The 21,448-nt window shown below is 35.6% G+C and overlaps 1 protein-coding gene across 5 annotated transcripts in view; it reads right to left on the bottom strand.

The window, feature by feature from the left end:
• Positions 1-1,491: 1,491 nt before the first annotated feature.
• ANKRD28 (ankyrin repeat domain 28) overlaps positions 1,492-21,448 on the bottom strand; it is a 128,886-nt gene continuing 108,929 nt past the window's right edge. For 3 of the 5 annotated variants that reach the window (XM_052798910.1, XM_052798891.1, XM_052798900.1), the window contains 14 exons: positions 21,103-21,214; positions 20,429-20,455; positions 19,403-19,477; positions 17,911-18,112; positions 16,379-16,466; positions 15,796-15,913; positions 14,975-15,194; positions 13,483-13,570; positions 13,303-13,386; positions 12,632-12,777; positions 12,364-12,446; positions 12,140-12,222; positions 9,921-10,012; positions 1,492-3,506 (listed from right to left, as the gene is read on the bottom strand). In XM_052798910.1, coding sequence (XP_052654870.1) covers positions 3,220-3,506; positions 9,921-10,012; positions 12,140-12,222; positions 12,364-12,446; positions 12,632-12,777; positions 13,303-13,386; positions 13,483-13,570; positions 14,975-15,194; positions 15,796-15,913; positions 16,379-16,466; positions 17,911-18,112; positions 19,403-19,477; positions 20,429-20,455; positions 21,103-21,214 — 1,705 coding nt within the window. In that variant the 3' untranslated portion in view covers positions 1,492-3,219. Of the gene's footprint in view, positions 3,507-5,241; positions 5,347-9,920; positions 10,013-11,169; positions 11,306-12,139; positions 12,223-12,363; positions 12,447-12,631; positions 12,778-13,302; positions 13,387-13,482; positions 13,571-14,974; positions 15,195-15,795; positions 15,914-16,378; positions 16,467-17,910; positions 18,113-19,402; positions 19,478-20,428; positions 20,456-21,102; positions 21,215-21,448 lie in introns of those variants that run through there. The other 2 variants (XR_008236891.1, XR_008236892.1) reach the window with 2 other exon arrangements.

Below are 21,448 nucleotides of genomic sequence, written 5' to 3'. Positions count from 1 at the left end.
GAAAAGGCCTCCACTGAGGTATGAACACTTTTTTCTTTCTTTTTTTTTTTTTTTTTAAATACACCACCCCCCCCCCCCCCCCCCCCCGAGTCACAGACAGCATTATTTGTTTTACAGAAACAAGGAACCTTCTGTTCCTTGACCTCTCATTAAGAGAGTGGTCTCTCGACCACAGTAGCATGTTCTTTAAACAAATCACATTCCTTTTTTTGGAATAAGATCATATTCTAATAATAGTCCAAATTATCACTTACAAGGCACAATTACTGTCCTACCCAGACTGCCAGGTAATAATGGAGTAATATTTTTGGGGGGGGGGGCTGTGTTTTGGGTTTTTTGTTTGGTTTTGTTGTTTTTTTATTTTAAATAGGAACAACCAAATACATGCAAATTGCAATCTACAGGCTCACTGAATAAATTCTAATGATGAGATAGATAAGATACACAAATCATGTAACTCTGAATTCCTAAATGGAATTAATTCCTAATAAAAAAAGACGTATCTTTAGCTCTAAAAAGTTCACAAAACTTAACTTAAAAATAACGCAATTTAATGCAGCAAAAGTTTTCTTCCTCAAGAGGCAAGTAATAATGAAATGGAAGAGAGGCACAATTTCTGATTGCTATACAGAAACAAGTGTTCAACAGCACTGTTTTCTGCATTTGCGTGTATTCCGTATCCAAATCTTTTAACATTTAAACCAACGCCTTCTGACCTTTTTCTCCTCCATCATCCAGGCGCGCAGCTGACATGAATAGTTCTCAATCTCTGCCCTGCCAATTTTTCAAGTAAGATAGGAGTGTCCCCTCCTATAAACTGCCCTATGGCTACAGATACCACACACTGAGGTAACAGGTCATCCTGAAGTCAAATAGGAGCTAGCACAGATAATAAAGGCCTATTAATAGCATCTTCTCACAGTTCCTTTGAAGGGACAAAAATTGGACAGTTTCATTAACAGAAATATGCAGTTGTTACCTTTTAAATAGCAGGCATGCTACTTGGCATTCTGATTCAGATCTCCCACAAGCATATGAGGAAAAATGGGTCCATGCTCCTTCAACTTTTGTATTTAAATAGATGCAGTGAATCTCAAGACAGGCCAATATGGTTCTTTTGAGTGCTGCCTGCATGCTCAGCTGAGGCACGTACATCACTCCCACATAGCCCCATACTTGAAAGAGTCAGAGGGAAGAAAATACAGAAATCACGATCTCCCCGAAGTCATCTAATTCTGCTCACAAACATATTGCATACATAAACAATGAACACAGGCACAAATGGTTAAGAAAGTAATACTTGAAAGGAAGCCTAAATGAATAATTAAGTAATTTAACATTTAAAATTACTTAAAATTTAAATATTTCACCTTCAACTTTAGAATTAAAATTCTGGCAAAGCCTTCGCGAAGTAGATTTTTATAAATTCTAACAGTTCAGCAAGAGACTTTGTCATTAATGCTTAGTAGATACAAATAAATTATTCATTAGTAGAACTCACATGTGGGTTTTATTATACTCCGTAAAATATACAGGAATCTTGAAGTACTGAAAGAGTGCAGGTAAATACAGTATTCAAGCAGTCACTATTTCTATGTACATGCTCATTAATTCTTCAAAAACCCCACAAAATTATCAAATAGATCAAAATATTGTCCCATGTTTCCACACTATGTTCAGAAAACCAGCTGATAATTTACAATATAATAAAGATTTCCAGTTTCACAATACAAAAAGGATAAAAAGGAAATTGGAATCAGTTTGTAGTAATTTATTTGTACTTTACCAGGACATGCAAGGATCCCTTGCATGTACATAAACAAATCCACTTGAAAAGTAACAGTTATAGTTAAAGCAGAGCCAAATAAAGTAAATATTCATATTTAACAGACAAAACTTCAGCTTACTTATGTCAGTTTTTCATTCTTCAGGCAGTTAAAAAAAACCACAGTCTGTTATAAATTAAAAAAAAAAAATATTCGGGCAAGTGTGAACTACATTACAGGGACCTGTTTCTGCTGTTTATTTTCTAAATGGAGCACAACAAAGATACACAGCTCTTCCCACAGACCAGACACTGTACTTTTTTCTCTAATAGGGAAATATACTTTTTAAATTCACCTCCCTCCCCTTGTAACTCCAGGATTGGGGGGGGGGGGGGGGGGGGGAAGTGATAGGGATATACAATTTTAATCTTACATACAAATTGATGTAAGGAAGTGGACAAATTATTCAAAAGAACTCTCAGTCACAACAGGGTTATCAAGACATTTCATTTCAATTTTTTATGCAGTTTCATAGTTTCCAAGTTACTAGTGTATTTTTAAATTAAAAAAATCTCATTCCAAAACCCAAAAGTTAAAAAAATCTAAAACTGTGCAACAATTACTGCTTCCCTCCCACATCTCCCACCCCTTCCCTTGTTTATTACACTGTACATTTTTCACCCTGACTTCACCTTGTTAGCTGGTTTAATTTTAGTATTATAAAAGTATGACAAGTTCATTTTCATTTCATCTAAATGAAAAGGAAAACAAAACTTAAAAGTACATCTGCTTTCTTTCATGGTACATTTAATAGTGTCGGAAGGCTTTCAGATGATTTTAAAAAAAAAAAAATCTACATTTAAAACCAAATCTAAGCTTCTTTTCCAGAAGTAATTAAGGTTTGGTTGAAACAACTTCTCAAATAACCTATTCCAGTTTTCAGAAAAACGTATTTAATTAAAAAAAAACCTTTAAGTTATTTGGTCCTTTGGCAATTTGCAGCACAAACAATGCCTACTGTACCAAACTCATTTATTGCCTTCAAAATGCTTTTAGTTTTATTGATAACATTTAAATCTAGCATCCTTTGTGTTGTACAATAGTGTTGTTCATTTACATCAAGTCGGGTGCCCAGTCTGCAGAAATTACTCCCGGCACCAGAAACAGAATGGTAGAATACAGTTAAATAAAACAGTTTTGACATTCTTTATTTTTTTTTTTTGCCATGGATTCCAAGTACTTATTCAAGAATTTATGCTTCTTCTGCAAAATATGCTCTTAAAAATCCTCCTAGAGTCTCACAGATTTTTTTTTTATATGCAACCACAATAAAAAACATCTTCTCAAAGGTCTGTCCTCTTTTTGCATCCAAACACTGATAGCTTTTTTTCAAAAGCACAAGTCTGACCTTCCAGCGTGAGGGTTCACTCTGCAGACCTACAAAACATAGCTTCTAATAGGTCTCAGAATCTGAGTCATTGAGTTCGTCTTCTTCTGTATATGGGTAGCCACCTTCCCTGCCAATATTGTTGAAAGTACAGTAAGAGCTATGGTCACTCCTCATGATTGGCAAGGAATCGAAGGTGACAGTTTTTGAGGTGTTGGTGTAATGATTAATGGCATTGAATGTAAGGGAAGGTAATGTGCTGCTCGATGAAACAGGCATCATTGTGGCCAGAATGAGAGCCAGGCAATCAGCCACATCCTTATTGGGCGCACAGGCCAAAGCTGGTGTGTAACCTAGAAAGTAAAGAAAAAACGAAACCTTCATTTAAAATAAAGACAATGTAAAAATTTCTCCAAGAACTGTCATCTTTCAGCTGCAAAAGTATTTTATATTGCTTAGTTCTGCACTGTTTAAAAAAAATCAAACCATAAAATTAAATGCATTATCAATTAGAATTTTTTAGCTTTCAGTTACAAAAACAACCCAGAAGTTAGAGGGCTTTGGAACAGAGATGCAATTGTTTTGTTAAGCACAGTCAGACACTCTAGGCCAGTGAGAAAAGCCTGGATTTGAAATAGTGAGGAAGTCACCTGGCTCAGGAGGGACAGCTAATGGCAGCCAACAGTGGTGGGTGAAGGCATTTGCTAGGCAGCCACTGCAGAAACTGCAGCTCAACATGTTAACTATTTCTTCATCCAGAAACTTCCACATAGCTGTTCATCACAGACAGTTATTTTAATAAGACTGTCCTATCTCAGTAACAAGCTGGCTAAAGTATCAGGGCCAGTTAATTGAAAAGGCAGAGTATACAATTTCAATCAACCTATACTTTATTACAATGTACAGTAACATAAAGCCAATGTCTAACTTTTATTTGAAGGATATCAATTAAGAATCCACAGAAATTTGAGGAAATGCCAGGTGGACTAGTAGGCTAGGACTTGCAGAGAGAAACTACACCTCTTGGTTGCCCAACTGGTCCAGCCAAACTCCTCCTTCCAGGCAATGCTACTGTGACAACCCCCAAATGCAGGACGTCTCGGGCTGTGGAATGATTTGCAGTCAGGTCACGTAGCTGTGAAATCTCCTCTGGGTAATTGCGGCTCTAATAATCCTCCAACATTTCTCCTTTTGCAGCTTCCCCCTTCCCTATGTACTTGCCTCTACTCATTAAATGTCAAGAAAAACGCTTCAAATTCTCCTCAGTGGAGATCTGTGCATTGCTCCTGTCTCCGGCTTTAGGCTTAATCCTTCAGCAAGGCCCCTGAAGTTGTGGCACAGGTCTCAGGGTGTATCTGCAACACTGAGGCACTGCAACTGGTGCTGACAAGAGCAGCTCTAGAAGCAGGGCAGTCACGTAAGTACAACCACAGATAACAGCTAATTCTGCTGCCAAGACCAAAGTCAGTTCCCTCCACCTGGCTCCACTCAGAAGCGGGTGGCCAGATCACCTTGTAGCACCCTTGCAGTATCTCTCACTACATGCGATAGGTATGTCCACAATGAGCTGAACAGGAAGGCTCATGTTCAGGTGACATTTGGAAGTCTGAAGTCCTGCACTATGCCCAGTCCACAACATAAAGGTGTACAACATCCAGGTAAGAAGCACACAAGTAATTTTAAATAATAGATGGCTTTAAAGCAAACCACATGATGGATTTCTATTCAGACCTTAGGAAGGTATGGAAAATGAGGCAATGCCTGTTCTGCCAGCAAGTGTTTCAACTATTAAGATATCATCTTTACTGTAGAAGTAGATCCAGGTCAAGCGTTAGGCTAGAGCTCAGGAGTAGTTATTGTGTTGTACAATTGCACAGAAGTTTTAAACAAGTAGGCACACTGTGGAAAATAACTGTAGCTAGAAATTAAGAAAACAGCAAGCAGGAGACAGACAATCTTGCATTTGAACTACTACTTGCTCAGGACAGACCTTGTGCTTGATGCTTGGAACAGAGTAAGACAACAGTCCCTGCCCAAAGGAGCATACAATCCAAGGAAACACACAGATAATTCAAGCACAAAACGCACCAGCTGACCATGCGATAGGGCCGTACAGAAGTGCAGCGCAGCAGATGTTTTCATTGTTAGTAAGGTATCACAGCACTTAAACAGCTCAGAGTTAACAGTGACAGTCTGCAGAAGAGATACATTTTGAGAGGATTCAGAAGCAAGGGCCAGAGCTTGCTACACTCGGATGAAGACTGCATTTCAGGCATGTCAGGCAGAAAGAAGGCTCAGCATTGATACTCAAATGCACACAATTTAATATCTACAGTTGCTGGAGATTATATGAAGGTAAGAAGACACACAAATTAAGTTTATTCAAGCTGGCCATACTCAGTCAACACCATTTCTTTCACTAACATGATTTGATAAAAGCTCAAGAAGAAAAAACGAGCAGTCACCAGCTACCTTTGAGCATCCCAGTTCATCATAAAAAACATTACAGGCCAACATAAAGATTAAATAGATTACTTGCTTCTTTTAAAACGTCTCTAAAAACAGTATTTATACTAATATTCGACTGTAGATCTTAAGCTTCTGGCTTTCATAACTAGGAATGAAATATCACGGTTTTATTCTTGCCTTAATATAGCAAAATGAAGTAACTGCTTGCACCATGAAAGACTGACATCTGTGTCCTCCACCACTTTATTTTTGTCTATATTACCTTAAAATTGTAAGAACAAATTGTATGTTTATGTCCCTTAAACAACTGCAAACTGATCATTCATATGCCAGGGCAACAATAGGTATAAATACTTTAAATGTTGTTTTAGTAAGATGTTGGTAAAGGTACCAACTTCACTGCAATACTCATTTGTCATATAATGTTCCCCCATAGTATGTACTTTTATTTGCATAAGCTTTCAAAGGACAAAAAAAAAAAAATATAATCACTCTCTTCATTTATATACAGGGCAACAGAAGCAGTGAGGTGAAGCAGCTTCCTTGCACAGCAGAAAACAGAGCCTAAGTGGTGGACGCTGACTTAAGACCAGGGCTCCCCCTGCCCAAATGCAGAGCTGCTCACTCCCCTGGGGCTTGAAAGTTTCTGTGAAGGTGCCTACAGGAAAATCAGAGGGTTATTAATGTGGTCAGTGCAAAGACAGTTCTCAAGATAAACTGAAGCAAGTCTTACACTTGGGAAAGAGAAGAAAGTCATCTGAGGTGTGAGTCATCTTGTAAACATTTACAAGAAAAATTCCTTCCAGAAAACTGGAGGTCTCCAATATTATAAACCAGAAATATGAGTAAAGGAAGGCTTGGAAAAGAACTAGACAATAAAATATTTTTTTCCTCCCCTCTTTTTTTTTTTTTTTAAAGCTTGAAAGGCCTATCATCAGTGTAATGATGAATCTAGAAAATAAGAGAAACCTCCATGCTATGTCAGTCTCTGGAGTTAGAGAATGCCTCTTCTCACTACTGTGGTACACATTAATATGACAAATAAAAGACAGACTGTATCAGGAAACTTAGCTAGCCTAGTAAGTTAAATAGTGGGAAAAAAAACCAAAAGAAAAAAAACCCCAAACTTGAAAAGTCGGTTGAGTGACCAAAACTAAAACTTCAGGTGGTGTCAAATAAAAGAGAAAGCTAGTAACTTCTTTTAAGACAGGTAAACTTGCATAAATAATGTAAAATTCAACAGCATTTTTGTAGATGCAAGTGATGGCAAAGTTTCATCAAGACAGGTGTAGAAACATGGCAAAAGAACTGAAAGATTTGAGTGAGAAATGATACAGAACTGAGAATGAACCTCCAACATGACTACTTTTGGGAAATATACCGGACAGTTAATTTGCTGTTTCAGTTGCATTTAATCTTTTGAAAACCAAGAGGATTACATTTTTTCCAAACACATTAGATCTTAAACATCTGTCATCGTTTAACCCCAGCCAGCAACTAAGCACCATGCAGCTGCTCACTCACTCCTCCCCCCCTCCCAGTGGGATGGGGAGGAAAATGGAAAAAAAGTAAAACTCGTGGGTTGAGGTAAGAACGGTTTCATAACTAAAGTAAAATAAAATATAATAATAATATTAAAAATATAATAATACTAAATGTAATAACAATAATAACGAATATTTTTTAAAAAGAGAAAGATAAATAAAACCTAAGAAAATAAAAGTGATACACAATGCAATTGCTCACCACCGGCTGACCGATGCCTGAGCAGCGATCCAGCCAACTTCCCCTAGTTTATATACTGAGCCTGATGTTCTACGGTATGGAATATCTCTTTGGCTAGCTCAGGTCAGCTGTCCTGGCCATGCTCCCTCCCAGCTTCTTGTATACCTGCTTGCTGGCAGAGCATGGGAAACTGAAAAATCCTTAACTTAGGATAAGCGCTACTTAGCAACAACTAAACATCAGTGTGTTATCAACATTATTCTCACACTAAATCCAAAATGCACTGTACCAGCTACTACGAAAAAATTTAACTCCATCCCAGCCGAAGCCAGGATAACATCTCAAAAAGTGATCTCATCACATTAAGAGATGCTCTGTAACAAAAGCAGTATGACTTCAAATCTAGAGTTTTAAGTATCTTATAAATTATTTATAAGCTGAAAAGCAGAGAACTGATGTGATTTTTTTCAAAGCTCATGTTTTTCAATAATTTTCTGTAGCCCAGATACAGCAGCAGAGGACTATTAAGTAGTTTTATACAGATATAGATACAAATAGAGACTGCTTGTAAAAAGGTCAGTGCAGCCTTTATAGAAAGGGACAACTTCAAAGACAAAAAGGAGATCACCACCCCATACCAGCTGAGGTTCTGTTTACATGTTCTGTGTATCAAGACATGCTTCCATGTAAAATACTAACTCAAACTTTACCTCCAATTTCATCCAATTCTATCTGAAATGCCAAGTTTGCATGACAGATCACTGTACTTATCTGAGCTATCCTAAAGTAAGAGAATGTCAGTATTGTGATGTAAAATATTCCAGCGCCTATTTCTTCAGTCTGCTTTGCTAAACAGATAGCTTTCACCCCCCAAAATACACGAATCATACTCTTTTAAGCCTTTCTAATTAAAAAAGAGAGAATAAAGTTTCTCCTAGATTTTTACTTTATTAGAATTACATAAATGTATGTAATTTTTTTTTTTTCTTTCAAAACACTTACACTCTAGCAGTAGATGCTAAAATCAAAGGCAAGGAGACCTAAAGCAGAACCTGGCTATCACTACTGCCAGCTTTTCCACTTAATATGAGAGGTACACTATGGAAATCAAGACGACTTTTGCAACAGGTTGAGCAAGCCTGCTGACATAGTAATACTTCTAAGAATTAAGAAAAAATTAGTGACAGGTAAAATAGATTGATAAATCCCATGAAAGTTTCCCTTCCTCTCTCACAACTTAAAGTATTCATCACTTTGCACATACTGTACTTTAAGCTGGCATATTCATCCAACAGAAGAAGAATTCATTATGAATATTCTCAAGGCTGCTTAAAATTTTATAAACAAAACAATTGCTATTAGAAAGAAAAGAACCACAGTGAGGAACAAGATTAGGTAGCACTGAAGAGTTACTTTAAAATTTAAAATATGAACAGAAGTAAAAGGAAGTTTTAACATGTTGCAGTTAGATCCCCAGGCTGCCAGAGAACTGCGACTTCTATACAAATGACATTTTTCTCTGTTATGTCAAAGATCCACCCTAACAAGGGACTGGCTGGCAGCACATGGAAAGCCCACAAACATACAAACATCTCCAGTTAGCATACTTGTGATGAGAAACTGAAATAAAAAAGATGTTTTCCAATCTTTTCATTTTAGGGAGTTTCATTTAGCAGTTACCCTTGTACCCTATTTTAGGCAAGGAATGATCTTTAAGTCACCCATGTCACTTTAAGCAGTGTAATTTGAGAAACACACAAAGAAAGTCACAGTAAACATTAAGAGAGGAAAAACTTTCCGAACTGGAAATATAATTATAACTATTAATTAGGTGCATCCCTTCTGGAAAAATGAACAAAACCGCTAAAAACCAACAAAACAAAAAAGCACCCCCCCCCCCCCCCCCCCAAACCCCAGCTACTGCTTTCATTGAAGACACCTTAGGGTATGGCATAAGAGCAGGAGCTCTTACACTTTTAAAAGCACAGCTTCGGAGGACCACAGATGTCTTACATGAAAATATGCAAATAAGAAGTCAATAGATCGAATTTTCTTTTGTTCTTACAGGGTATAGGATTTAGTCTCTGTGATAAAGCAGTTACTTTTTCTGACTTCTATGTGCCAAAAAACTCTAAAGAGCCAGAAGCTTGAGACCAGTAACTGAGATCTGTAATTCATACTTGCTTTTAAAAGCTAACACCCATACACCTACTGTGACAAAATGAATGGCAATTCAATTCAGCTTCTTAATAGCTGAAAGTTACATTTTACTCTGAGCATTATGTTTTTCTGACCATTTTCAGCATGCTAAAGCTAGTGTATTTATAGGGTATACACTATAAACTACAAATGCAAACTAAACATTTCTATGCCGTGACCTGTGTTGCTCTGAAAGTTTTCACTCTCCTTACACTTCTGCTGCTTTGCTAAAATGACCCATCACCAACACATTTTTTTCTATGGGGGAACCTACTGCAAGGCTCATACAAAATTTCCAAAGGGTTATTGCTTTTCAGTGAGGTGAGTTTAAAACCACAGTTCCTTATGGGCAAACAAAGTTAAATTTTTCTTACCATTTTCATCTACAGCAAGTACACTTGCTCCCTTCCCTAAAAGCTCTTGAACTACAACCGTTAGTCCATTCCGAGCAGCAACATGCAGAGGTCTGTGAAGACAAGCAAACTCATATATATACCTTAGAACAAGATATTAAGTAAGATAGGTAGCCTGCATCTAGTTAAATGACTATTAAAGTATTTATACTTGTATGTTATTTACACATTATATAGATATTGTAGATAGAATAACTAAGATGGGAAAACCAGTAAATGTCTCATTATCTTATTGCAAAGAAACTGTACAGTAACAACTGAGCACTTTCTTCTTTTTATGGCACCACACATTGAAGAAGTAGCTACTAGAAAGACCTGCCTGCTTATGAACTTCATCATGTTAAGAAGTTAGAAACATCTAGTACCCTACTCTTGATAAATCCTTCACTGAACTGTTGTAACAGATACTGTCACACCTGAGTTACTGCATATCACTGGCAATAATCATTAGAATACTAACAGCAGAATGGTAGTCATATTCTATTGCATGTAAATGCTTCTAAGAGATGCAGAAGCATTTCATCAATCTGCCTTTTAGAAACAGCTACATTCCATTGTGACTAGAGATAAAAAAAAAATATTTTAAAGTATCATGCATGAAGCAAGAAAAGCAGATTACTTTTCAAAACCTCAAACTATTAACCATAACTCTGTTTTGCAGTGACTTATGTATCAAGGAAAGTGTAGCTTTACCTCAAATATTCTAATTATATCTTTTTCAAATGCAACCATTTTTCAAAACTGGTTCCCACTGGCTTAAATAAAACCCTACCACCACTCAGCAGAAAACAGAATAATCAGCTTACTTCCCTTCGGCTTTATATTGCTCTTCAATCGTTTTGAGATTCTTAAAATTGTTTGAATTAACTGTGAACTATATTTTCATTTGGAAACAAGCACCTTACTTAGAAACCAGAAACGCAAAAGATACAAATAGGAGCAGCTGTATCTGTGGTGCTTATATTAAAGTATTAAAATTAAAGAACTACTGCACACCACAGATATACTGAAAAATGTACTGTAACTATAATATTTTTAATATAGAGGCCAAAAATTTCAATGGTTATCTTGCCACAAAGTAGGACATTGTTTAAGCTATTTAGGAAGTCAGTTTAGTTATTAAAAAACATTTGCTAAACGAGTAATATTTTAAACAACTGTTAAAATCTTGCAATTTATATAAACATTTCATGGAGGTGCGAATATGTACCTATTTTTCTCCATGACATCTCTTGATCAGACTATATGAGCCAAGGCATGTAGGTGGAATTACATGAGCCTGTGGTAGCACACTTTCTCACTTCTGTTCCCATCTTGGTTTTGCTTTTCCTTCTCTCAAAACATCCCTGCTTCAAGGCAGAAATGATGCAATCAATCCCTTTCCTGCTTTCTGGTTATTTCATGCTGCCTGAGGTGCGCCCTGGTGAACAGCAAGAGCAGCAGCAGAAGTCTTACTATCTTAACTCCTCAGTTCAAGCAGATCTCTGGAAATAGTTGGAAGAACTGTAGGAGTTTGAACATGACAGATTCCAGAAGGGATGTAAGGCCAGAGAAATACATGAGTTGCTGTGATAGCATTATTAAAGCAGTCTAATAATTCATGTACATAACTCAGCTACATATCAGGTGTCAAATGCAGAAGAGTCATTTTAATAGCCCATCCTGATATATATTCCCCAGTATGACATACCACTACATTTTGAAGTTTTCCGTATGATTGGGCTAACAAAATAGGCTTAACTCTAATTGAGAGAAGATCTTCAGGAAGCATTAAGAATACTGTATTCTCCATAATATTTAATAGAAAATGGTCTTTCATCCTAGTAGGAATAGGTGTCTTTTGCTAACAGAAAGCATGCTGCAGAATAAAAACATACTTTAGCTAGCTTTGAAGAGCAAGTCTAGAATGAGGTAATCTCAGTGGATTGCAGTAATTCCACACAGGATTCCCTGAATCACAATACTGTTAAGATTTATTTATCATCCCTTTTACCCAGCTAAAACTAGAGCTTTAAGTACAAGCAAAACACCGTTTCACTTCAAGTCAGTTCAACTCTTGGTACCTATTAAGCAATTAAAATTCAACCAGCGTGGAAAAAAATTCTGAAAACTATTCCTCTTTATAAGCAAGATACACACCAAAACCTCATCTGTAAAACACACTCACTGCTGATACGTACGTTTGCAAGGCTGCATTGGTGGCATTGATGAGGTTTCTATCCGTAATCTTCTCCAGTATTAACAAGGCACTAGTTTCATGACCCTTAATACAGAACAAAAATCTGTCATATAACAAATACTCTTCAAAAATTGCTTTGAATGCCTTTTCAAAGTAACAAGTTAGTATTTGCAAACAGTGCTTGATAACAAAGCTCAGCACTGGTAAGTCAGGCTACACACACACCTTGCTGCAAGCCAAATGGAGTGCTGTGTTCTTAGAACTGTCTTGCAAAGTCAGATCAGCTTTAGCACTGCTAACCAGCACCTCTGGGGAAATAAAGATTTGTATTAACTAAAAGCATATTCCTTAAAGTCTTAATGGCTTACATTTGTGCAAAATGAAAACATAATTTTGACAAAATATATCCACAAGAATGTTAACTATAAGGCAACTTTACCCATATTAAGATTAACAAACCTAAGAGCAGGAATATATAAAGCTTTCTCTTTACCAACTGTATTCGTCTGTCCATTTTCTGCAGCCATCATTAAAGGTGTTTTCCCAGAAGAATCTACAGCATTTACTTGAGCATTGTGACTGAGCAGAAGCTGTAGACACTCAACGTGATCTGTAAAAGCTGCTGCATGAAGAGGAGTTCTACAACAGATCAAAAGACAATATGGCCATGTTCAGCCATGCTTTCTACTTTATTCAAAGAGGCATCCTGACTGTGATCCTGCAGATACAAAAGACTGGGCAGTCCCTCCCACTGATCCTTTGACATCAGTATTGCTGGAGTTGTGACTGCTGCCTTTAGAAAGTCACCTTCAAGTTTCAAATAATTGCCTCTGTGTAGTTTAGTAATAGAGATACAATTTGATTCAGAAAAAATAAAATATGCATAAAATACTACCCACAAAGTGATACAATTTAAAACATGCTCAAACTTGCCTATATAATAAAAAGCCCATTCAAGTTTATTGAATCAGAAAAGGATTTTTAAAAATCTAAAATTTATTTCTAGCACAGAATAAAAATAAAACTTCAAAGAATAAAAACAGGGTGAAGGGAGAATTAACATTCAGTAGCAAATACAAAAAACCCAAACGATTGTAGAATTTAGCAGAGCCACTCTAACTATTACATTACAAACACTCTTCCACTGTGCATTTACACTCTTACCTTCCTTTCGAATCTGTTGAATTTACAATACCAGCACCTAGCGTATCAATTAACATTTCTGCAGCACCTTCATTGTCATTTATCCTATAATGAATTAAACAGGCTGTTATTTACAGAATGATAAATCTTTTGTTAAATACAGCAATGAAATCTATGAAGAATAATTTTGCACTTCCTTACACAGCACAATGCAACGGACTGAAAGAATTTCCTTCCATTTTCTGGAAAACTTCCTGTTCCAGGAGGAGCTCTACACAACTGTCATGACCTAAAGCAAATGTAAGAGTTACATATTAAAAAAACTGGAAAAGGTCTATTTATGGATTACAACAAAAAATATGTATCTAAATTAGATTAGGAATATTTTATTTAAAAGTTTCAAAGACACACTGGTGATATTTGATAGGGCTACATTTAGGAACCAAGACATTTTTAGAATCCTGAAAATCAAACTGACATTCAACACTGTAAACTTTGTGAAATTTAGAAGGGATCTCATGCTGTCTGAAGAACATCCAGAACATTTAATTTAGTTCTTTACACCTCCACGTTTCAAACTCTGCTGCACATTAACCACTTAGTTTACATGAAACCGTCTCCACCATTTGAGGGTTATTTTTGTTCCACTGTCTTGTTAAACCCAGAGAAAAACAAGTTGATAGTCATAACAAAAGCTTAAAAAGAACATGTTCAGCCTATCATACTATTATTTTCAAAATTCTATAGCCTACTGCTGTACAGGTAGCTAACAATTGTAACTATCTGTTTGATCTTCGATGCGCATATGGAGGGAACCTTAGGTCAATATTCACTGATGTTTGAAGATCTGTATTTTCACAAGTCCTGTCAAATTTTCATTCTACAAATCAAGCACATTTCAGTTTTGTTTTATTCAGACACTGTGGTCACTCTGAAAATGGACCAAGGTGTAAGAGTTTAATTTTATAAATGTGATAAAGAGATGTTATTCTAGTTCAAGTTATCAGTGTATTACCCAGTTGCTTCAGCTGTGAAAACAGTCTAGTTAGTTACTCACTTAAAAATAACTGGCAAAATGAAGCTCTAAAACCCATACTTCTTGATCTTTCTCTGTCACGTGACTCAGAAGTGAAATAAATGAGAAACTCTACTATGTTGGAAATGAACACATAGAACAAAATCTTTAGCAGAGATGCTGAATGAATTTCCTACCTTTTAAGGCCTCCCTCACCCCCAAATCCAAGAAAAGTATCAGTGAAGAAAAAGATCAGCGAAGAAAAAAATAAATTCTTATTGAATCACTTTTATATGCTTTAGCTTCTTGTGCCTATCAAGGTTGATTTGAAGCAAGTTTAAAAAAAATCTGAAACCATTCCTCCCAAGACTCCCTGTGAAGATTATTTTTTGGGGATGTGTGGCAGATTTCTATTCACAGGTACTATGCTGAATTTATTGAAAGACTCCTTGAGGCATAAAACTAAGAAGGCAGTTTATAACAAGAATGTAGTGCAAAAATAAACACCTCATATTATGTATTAGATGTTACTGCATTCTCCCTCAAGATATCACATCCCTCACATTGACTAATACGAACTGAAAGAGGACAAACTTTATACGTTGCTTTTATAAGTAGTAAAATTTTTTATCTCAGTATCAACAAATACATTTAGACCTGTATTTTAATGTCTTTTACCATTATAGCAGGCCCAATGCAGTGATGTATAGCCGTGATTGTCTGCTATTGCAGGTACTGCATCCACAGATGTAGCTGACTGCAGGAGAGCTCCTAGAACACCTATATGTCCACATGCAGCTGACAAGTGTATAGGGGTTCGCCCCCTACAGTCTCGTAATAAGGACTTAGCACCATGTTGAAGCAATGCTTCCACACATTCTTCATGCCCAGTAACTGCCTGTGAAAGATGAGACAGGAAATAGCAAGTTTGCAAATATTCATGTATATAAGCCAGGGTGTATAACTAAAGCAAGCAAACTCCAGGCAATTTCTTATGCTTTTAAGTAATAACAGAATTGCTTAAGCACAGTTGCTATTTTTATTCCTGGAAACAGCAATTCTGTTGGAAAAATAGCAGTGTATTATAATATTGATGACAGAATAATTTCTTGGAGTAACACTGAATGAACTGCTAATCTCTAGGGCTCATTCAATTGTCTTATCTGGCAGAGATTATAAAAAAAAATTTTGGCATATAGCATGCATCATGCTTTTCTTCCTCCCATTAACACTACCCCCACCCCATAACAAAAAGCTGTACTCTGGGACCTCTCCAGTCAACACTTCACAGCAAGATTAAGAGACTCTAGAAGTCCAAAAGAATTCTGAGGGTACGCAGCATACAGGCAAAAGCTAGCCTTCTGAAACTAAAATGACAATTAAAAACTAAGAATGGCAAGATGAGAATAATGAGAAATTCATTAACACTACATCTTGAGTCTGTATTTGAAATTAATATGTATAAAACTGGAAAGGACAGAAAGGGAATATTCTCTTACCCCTCTATGTAATGCTGTCCTTCCCCACTTATCTTTGGCATCTACATTTGCTCCTTTGTTAAGGAGTGAATAAACGCAGTCGGTGTGCCCGTTGAGAACTGACAACATCAGAGGAGTCCTAAGCAGAGAGTGAAATAAAGTGTAATCTACATGGAAATTTAACAGACTAGCACTCAGCTGAAATATAACAACTACTACCCTTCTGGACAATGCTGTTAACATTTATATCATCAATGATCTTCTCTAGCACTACTTTCACTCTGAGAATGCCACTCATACTTGCTTTTTAGTTTCAAGAAAATAAATTAATATACCCTAATTCAGAAGTCCTGATTAAGTTACTAGAATCCATTTTTTCAGCATTTGGGCAGTAAGACACATTTTAGTTTCCTCCCAACTCAACAAGAACATTTTTCACCACCAACATGTTTATTGCAAAATACACAGTTGCATTTGTCCTAGTTCAAATATCATCTCCCCTTAAATTAATAAATTAAAAATCACCAATGTAAAAATATTTAGCTTCTCCTTTTATAAAATGCAGTAACTTGTGAAGAACAGAACATGTATCATTTAAACTCACTGTCCATTTCCATCTTGAATGTCCACTGCATTCTGTGGTTCTGCATTTCCTATCAATAGCCGCAAACATTCCGAGTGACCATTTGTAGCTGTAAAACATAAAAATACAAGTTTTACATGAACTGCATTTGAGTATACAGCTCAAACAGAACAGTAACCTGCTCAGACTAAAGCCTGTTAGCTTGAGAACCCACTATACAGCTTTACCATTTTTATAGCTTAAATTAAAAACAAAAAATATGAACACTAGAAAGTTATTGCAGAAATCAGGCATTCTCAACTGTATAGTATTAAAAGTAATTGATTCCAACTGTCAATTGCCAACATGCATATGTTTTTTACATATAAATGAGATTGCACACATTAACTGTAATTAGAATATATGCTTATACAACATCTATAAGTAGTAATCATTAAATATAGTAATTAGCATAATTTTGGCTTGTTTTAAGGCACAGGTAAACACATACGTAGACAATCATACACAGATTTTGTTAGCAAGTGTACCATGTGCATAATTATGAAATAATAACTGAAATCACATTTAGAAAAAGAGAAGAAAATATAAAGCATACAAGTAATTAACCAAGCAGTTAAAAAAAAAAGGGGGAAAAGAAAAGAAACAAAAAATTGAGAAATCACATTTAAATGCAACCCGTGAAAGATAAATGATTGCTTGTTGGAGGGGAAATTATTTCTGACACACAGCTGCTGTATTCAGTCCACATAAGAACAGTGACAATTCATACTTCTCTAGCTGACAGAAATGCTAACAGAAGTTAGGAGAAGCTAAATCAAATAGAAAAATACAGCTTGTGCTCATAGACAACAAATTAAGTGGTTAGAATGATGATGTTTTTTACATAATGCTCTTTTTACTGCAACATTTCTATAACACCATAACTATAAATGTCAATTTAAATAAGTCTATTTTCAAAGGGAGGAAAAAAATAAGACTGTAGTATGAATGCTAGACTTTGAGAAAGGTTTATAGAAGTTTTCTAGGAAACGCAGAAAATATTGCAAAGGATTGCTGTTATTTTGAAAACACTCAGGAGTCATTTAAATCCTTGGAAAAAACCCAAAGTATAGTTTTCATATCTCTTCTCAAACTGACAAAATTCTCCAGGAATCCAGTCATTTTTATAAGTATTTTACTGCCAAGACAGGCAACACAATTCACGTATGTAAATTTGGGCCTACAGTTTGGGCTGCATGAAAGACTAGGAGAGAAACAGGAACATGTCACTGACACCTGTCAGCACAGATAGCCAAGCTAGTTGAATGGACAAGGACAAAGCACCCTGTCAGAGAGCAGTGTGGAACAGCACACCTCAAGCTGAAATGATTTATTGGGTTAACACCGGTTTCTACCCACAACTGCTTTGTTACACCTTTCTCAGCATAGCATATACCTTAAAAATCATCTTTTTCTAAACACCATTTCTTAGAACATTAATGATCGAGACTTCTGAACATGAAGATGATCCACTTCAAAAGCCAAAATTTTAGAGGTTAGCAGTTAGCACATACCTGCAGCATGTATTGGGGTCCTCTTTACAACATAATCTTTCACCAAGATTGATGCTCCCTGATTAATGAGCACGTCTACACATTCCACGTGTCCCTTAAAGGCAGCAAGATCCAATGGTGTCCTTCCGTTATTATTCCTCACATCAAGGTCCAGCAGCGACTGTACCAGCACTTCCAGAGCTTGATGGTGGCCATGATAGGCCTACAAGAATAAGAATATTCTTCAGTTATCCCAGTAAGAAAGGGAAAAATATGAAAGATGGGAATACATATATGAAACTGTGAAGATAGTATTTTTGTTTTAACATGTGGAAGAGCTACTGATGCGGCATGTATCTACTTACAATAGTTACGACTAATTTAAAAAAAAACAACACAATTTCAGCAAGAAGGTTGGTGGGTTTTTTCCACTTTAGCCTTTCAGTCAGCAACTGAAACTACTTTCAGAAAATCAACTGTCTCCAATTTGCATAACTACCAGTATTTTGAATACTGCATGTTTCATTGCTTTATGTTATAGTTACATCACCATCAGATTATTTCAAGTGAGGAACATGTGCAAACTTAACTAATTCCTATTAGGTTTTTTTAATAAAATATTTGAAAAAGAAAAAGCCAGTAAAATTTGTCGGTAAAAAGAATACAGTACAAATAGCTACAGTTAACATAACTGGTAAAACACAAGGGACTTGGGGGATGAAACAGTTAAGAGATCAGAATGGATGTACAAGGATAAAAAAAGCATAAAGAATACTCTGTAGGTATGTGTTAAGACAAAATGTCCAAATTAGTAACGAAAATAAACATCTACAACTATGGTTTTATAATTTCCATAATAAATTTTAAATGTATATGCATAGATACATTGCCTGGCCCCAGACAAAACTGATTTCCAGGAACAGTCTCTTCTAACTGCTTTCATTTACCAGTATTAAAGATTACTTTTTACTTCAGATAGAGATATATATATATACTGCATGAGACTCAGGCTATTTTCAGAAAGTACATTGTGGTTTTTCAATTGCTCAAAGTTCAGTGCAAAAGATGAAAGCTACATATTGGGCTGGCTACTCTGTATTTTGAGTATATTTGTATAGACAATTTCATCAGGTCCTCTCCTAAGCTATTCTTTGTGCAAATCTTTCTTAAAGTATTAAGGATAAACACGTCTCATACTAAACATCGATAAGGGTAAAACAAGGATATAAAACAGTTATCATTACTTATAGAATAAGTCTTCTAAAAGTTTTATTAGTATAAATTATAACATAAATCTTAATTGGAATATTCCAAATAAAAGCTGTTCCATGAAGCAAGTTTCAAGTCAAATGGAAAAATTGCCCTGTATACTCATTCAGGAATATTAGTAAGTATTTTTGGATTTCATTTATTGTTATTGACCTATTTTTAAAAAAATCCAGAATGAAAAAACCTATGTCAACAACTGTTTGCAATTAGATGAGCTATCATCATTAAAGAATGAAATACTTACAGCTAAATGCAGTGGACTTATAGGTGCTCTGTTGTCTGAATCATTCAGCATATCAGTACCTGATGTTTCCATTAGCTTAGCAGAGAGAGAAAGTCAGAGTGAGTGCAAAAAACCCTCACCTTTAAAAACATTCAGCAGTAATTGCTGCAGTTTCCAGTATACAGATTGAAAAATAAAGGAAGAAAAAGAGGAAGAATAACATAGGATTATAGTTTCCTCAGGAATTCTATATCTCCTTCAACCTTTTAAAGAGTTTGAATTGCAATGACTGCGACCCCTCCCCCACATTCATCTCCCAAGCACAGTTGTTTTAATTTTGCATAACAATGCAATAATTAAATCAGAAACTAATCTAAAATTATTATTTTTCCTAAAGCAGCCATATGAAATAATATAGATGAAATACATACAAAGGAAAGACAAGGACAGGTGAGAACAGCTGTAGTAGGACCCCCCCCCCCCCAACCCAAACAAACAAGTAAGCATTCAGAGTAGGTGAAAAGTCAGCAAGAAAACAATATGAAAAGCCAGAAAGCAGGACTGATTCCTCAGAACAGAAAAACATTTCCCACAGAGAAGAAATGGACCCCAAAAAGGCACAAGTGTTATAAAATAGGATTAAAATAACTATGTATATACATTTCTATTTGTTACTTTCAGATGTGTTTTAAAGTTTTAATTCTGGATCTTTTTCAAGACCATATTTAATTTAGTACACTAGTAGAATTAAAAAATTCAAAGTGTTTGAAGATCACCAAATACAGTCAAGATCACTAAGTTTTCATTATCACACTTTCATAACATGGTCATATGAATGTTTAAGGAAAAAAAAAAAGGCTTAAAAATAATTTACTATTTTAAAATACTGAATTGCAATTAAATCTAAATTGTAACTGAAATTAAATAATACATCTATGCATTGAAGAAATGGTTGAATAAGTCTTAAAATAAGCAGTATTTTTAAAATTACATGTTCCCTTTTGCTGTACAGTTCTACTTTAACAGTGAGAAATAATACACACTTACAACATCTAAAGGCGTTTCGCTTGCAATCTGCAATTAAAAACATTCAGAATTCATGTTTGAATACATCTGAATACAAAAGTAATTTGTACAAAAATACTAACTTGCATAACACAGAGAAGATAAAATTATCATATCAAATAACATACACATTTTTGCAAATGGATTAAAGAAAAACTACCTGAGGCTTTATTATCTAAAATTCTACTATGTTACTGTAAATATGTGAACTACTTTAAAAGGCACCCTTACTTTACAGGTTTTCCCTACATTTTAATTTGCTCCTTCAGATGACGTTTGTGAAATTTCTTAACACTTCTCAGTGGGATAACCTATGGTTATTTTATTTCAGCCATCAGGAAGAAATTTAAGTGTATTTTAAGTTAAGAAACAAAACTAAACTAATATCCCACATCCTCAACCAGTTACCTCAATCTCAGAATGTATTACCTTTTTAAGCCAGTATCTAGCATCTTAGCTCCTCACCTTGCCCCTATTTTAAAATTAAATTTTTAAATTTGAGTACCAAGTGCTTAGGTATTCATCCTCACAGGGGCTGAAAAACACTATTGTCCTAGCTTATAGACGAAGAATCAAGGTAGATGAATACCCTAGCCTCTGCATCATACTCTTTAACAGCAGCTGTTACAGCATTCATCTATGATACATTTTCTTACCAATTCAAGACATAAGCGATGACCATAAGCAGCTGAATAATGAACTGCATTGTATCCTTGTTTGTCTCGGATCCCCGGATTGGCGTCGTTTCTTAGCAAGTATTCCAGGCACCTATTTAAATTGACATATATAACCATATATCTACATGTTGAATTTCAACTTTATGCTAAGTGATAAATTGTTCCAATTCAATTGGAAAATAGAATACAGCACACAGGAACACTGCTTAATGTACAATATTGGCTAGGACTAGAGAACACCTAACTCATTACACACCAAGTGTTAAGGTCAATCACAACGCTTCCAAAATTTGAAAGAATACTTCTCTGCAGACATCCTGCATCC

The sequence above is a fragment of the Harpia harpyja genome, chromosome 1, assembly GCF_026419915.1.
Source record: "Harpia harpyja isolate bHarHar1 chromosome 1, bHarHar1 primary haplotype, whole genome shotgun sequence".
Lineage (NCBI taxonomy): Eukaryota > Metazoa > Chordata > Aves > Accipitriformes > Accipitridae > Harpia > Harpia harpyja.
This window is presented reverse-complemented; position numbering and strand designations above follow the sequence as displayed.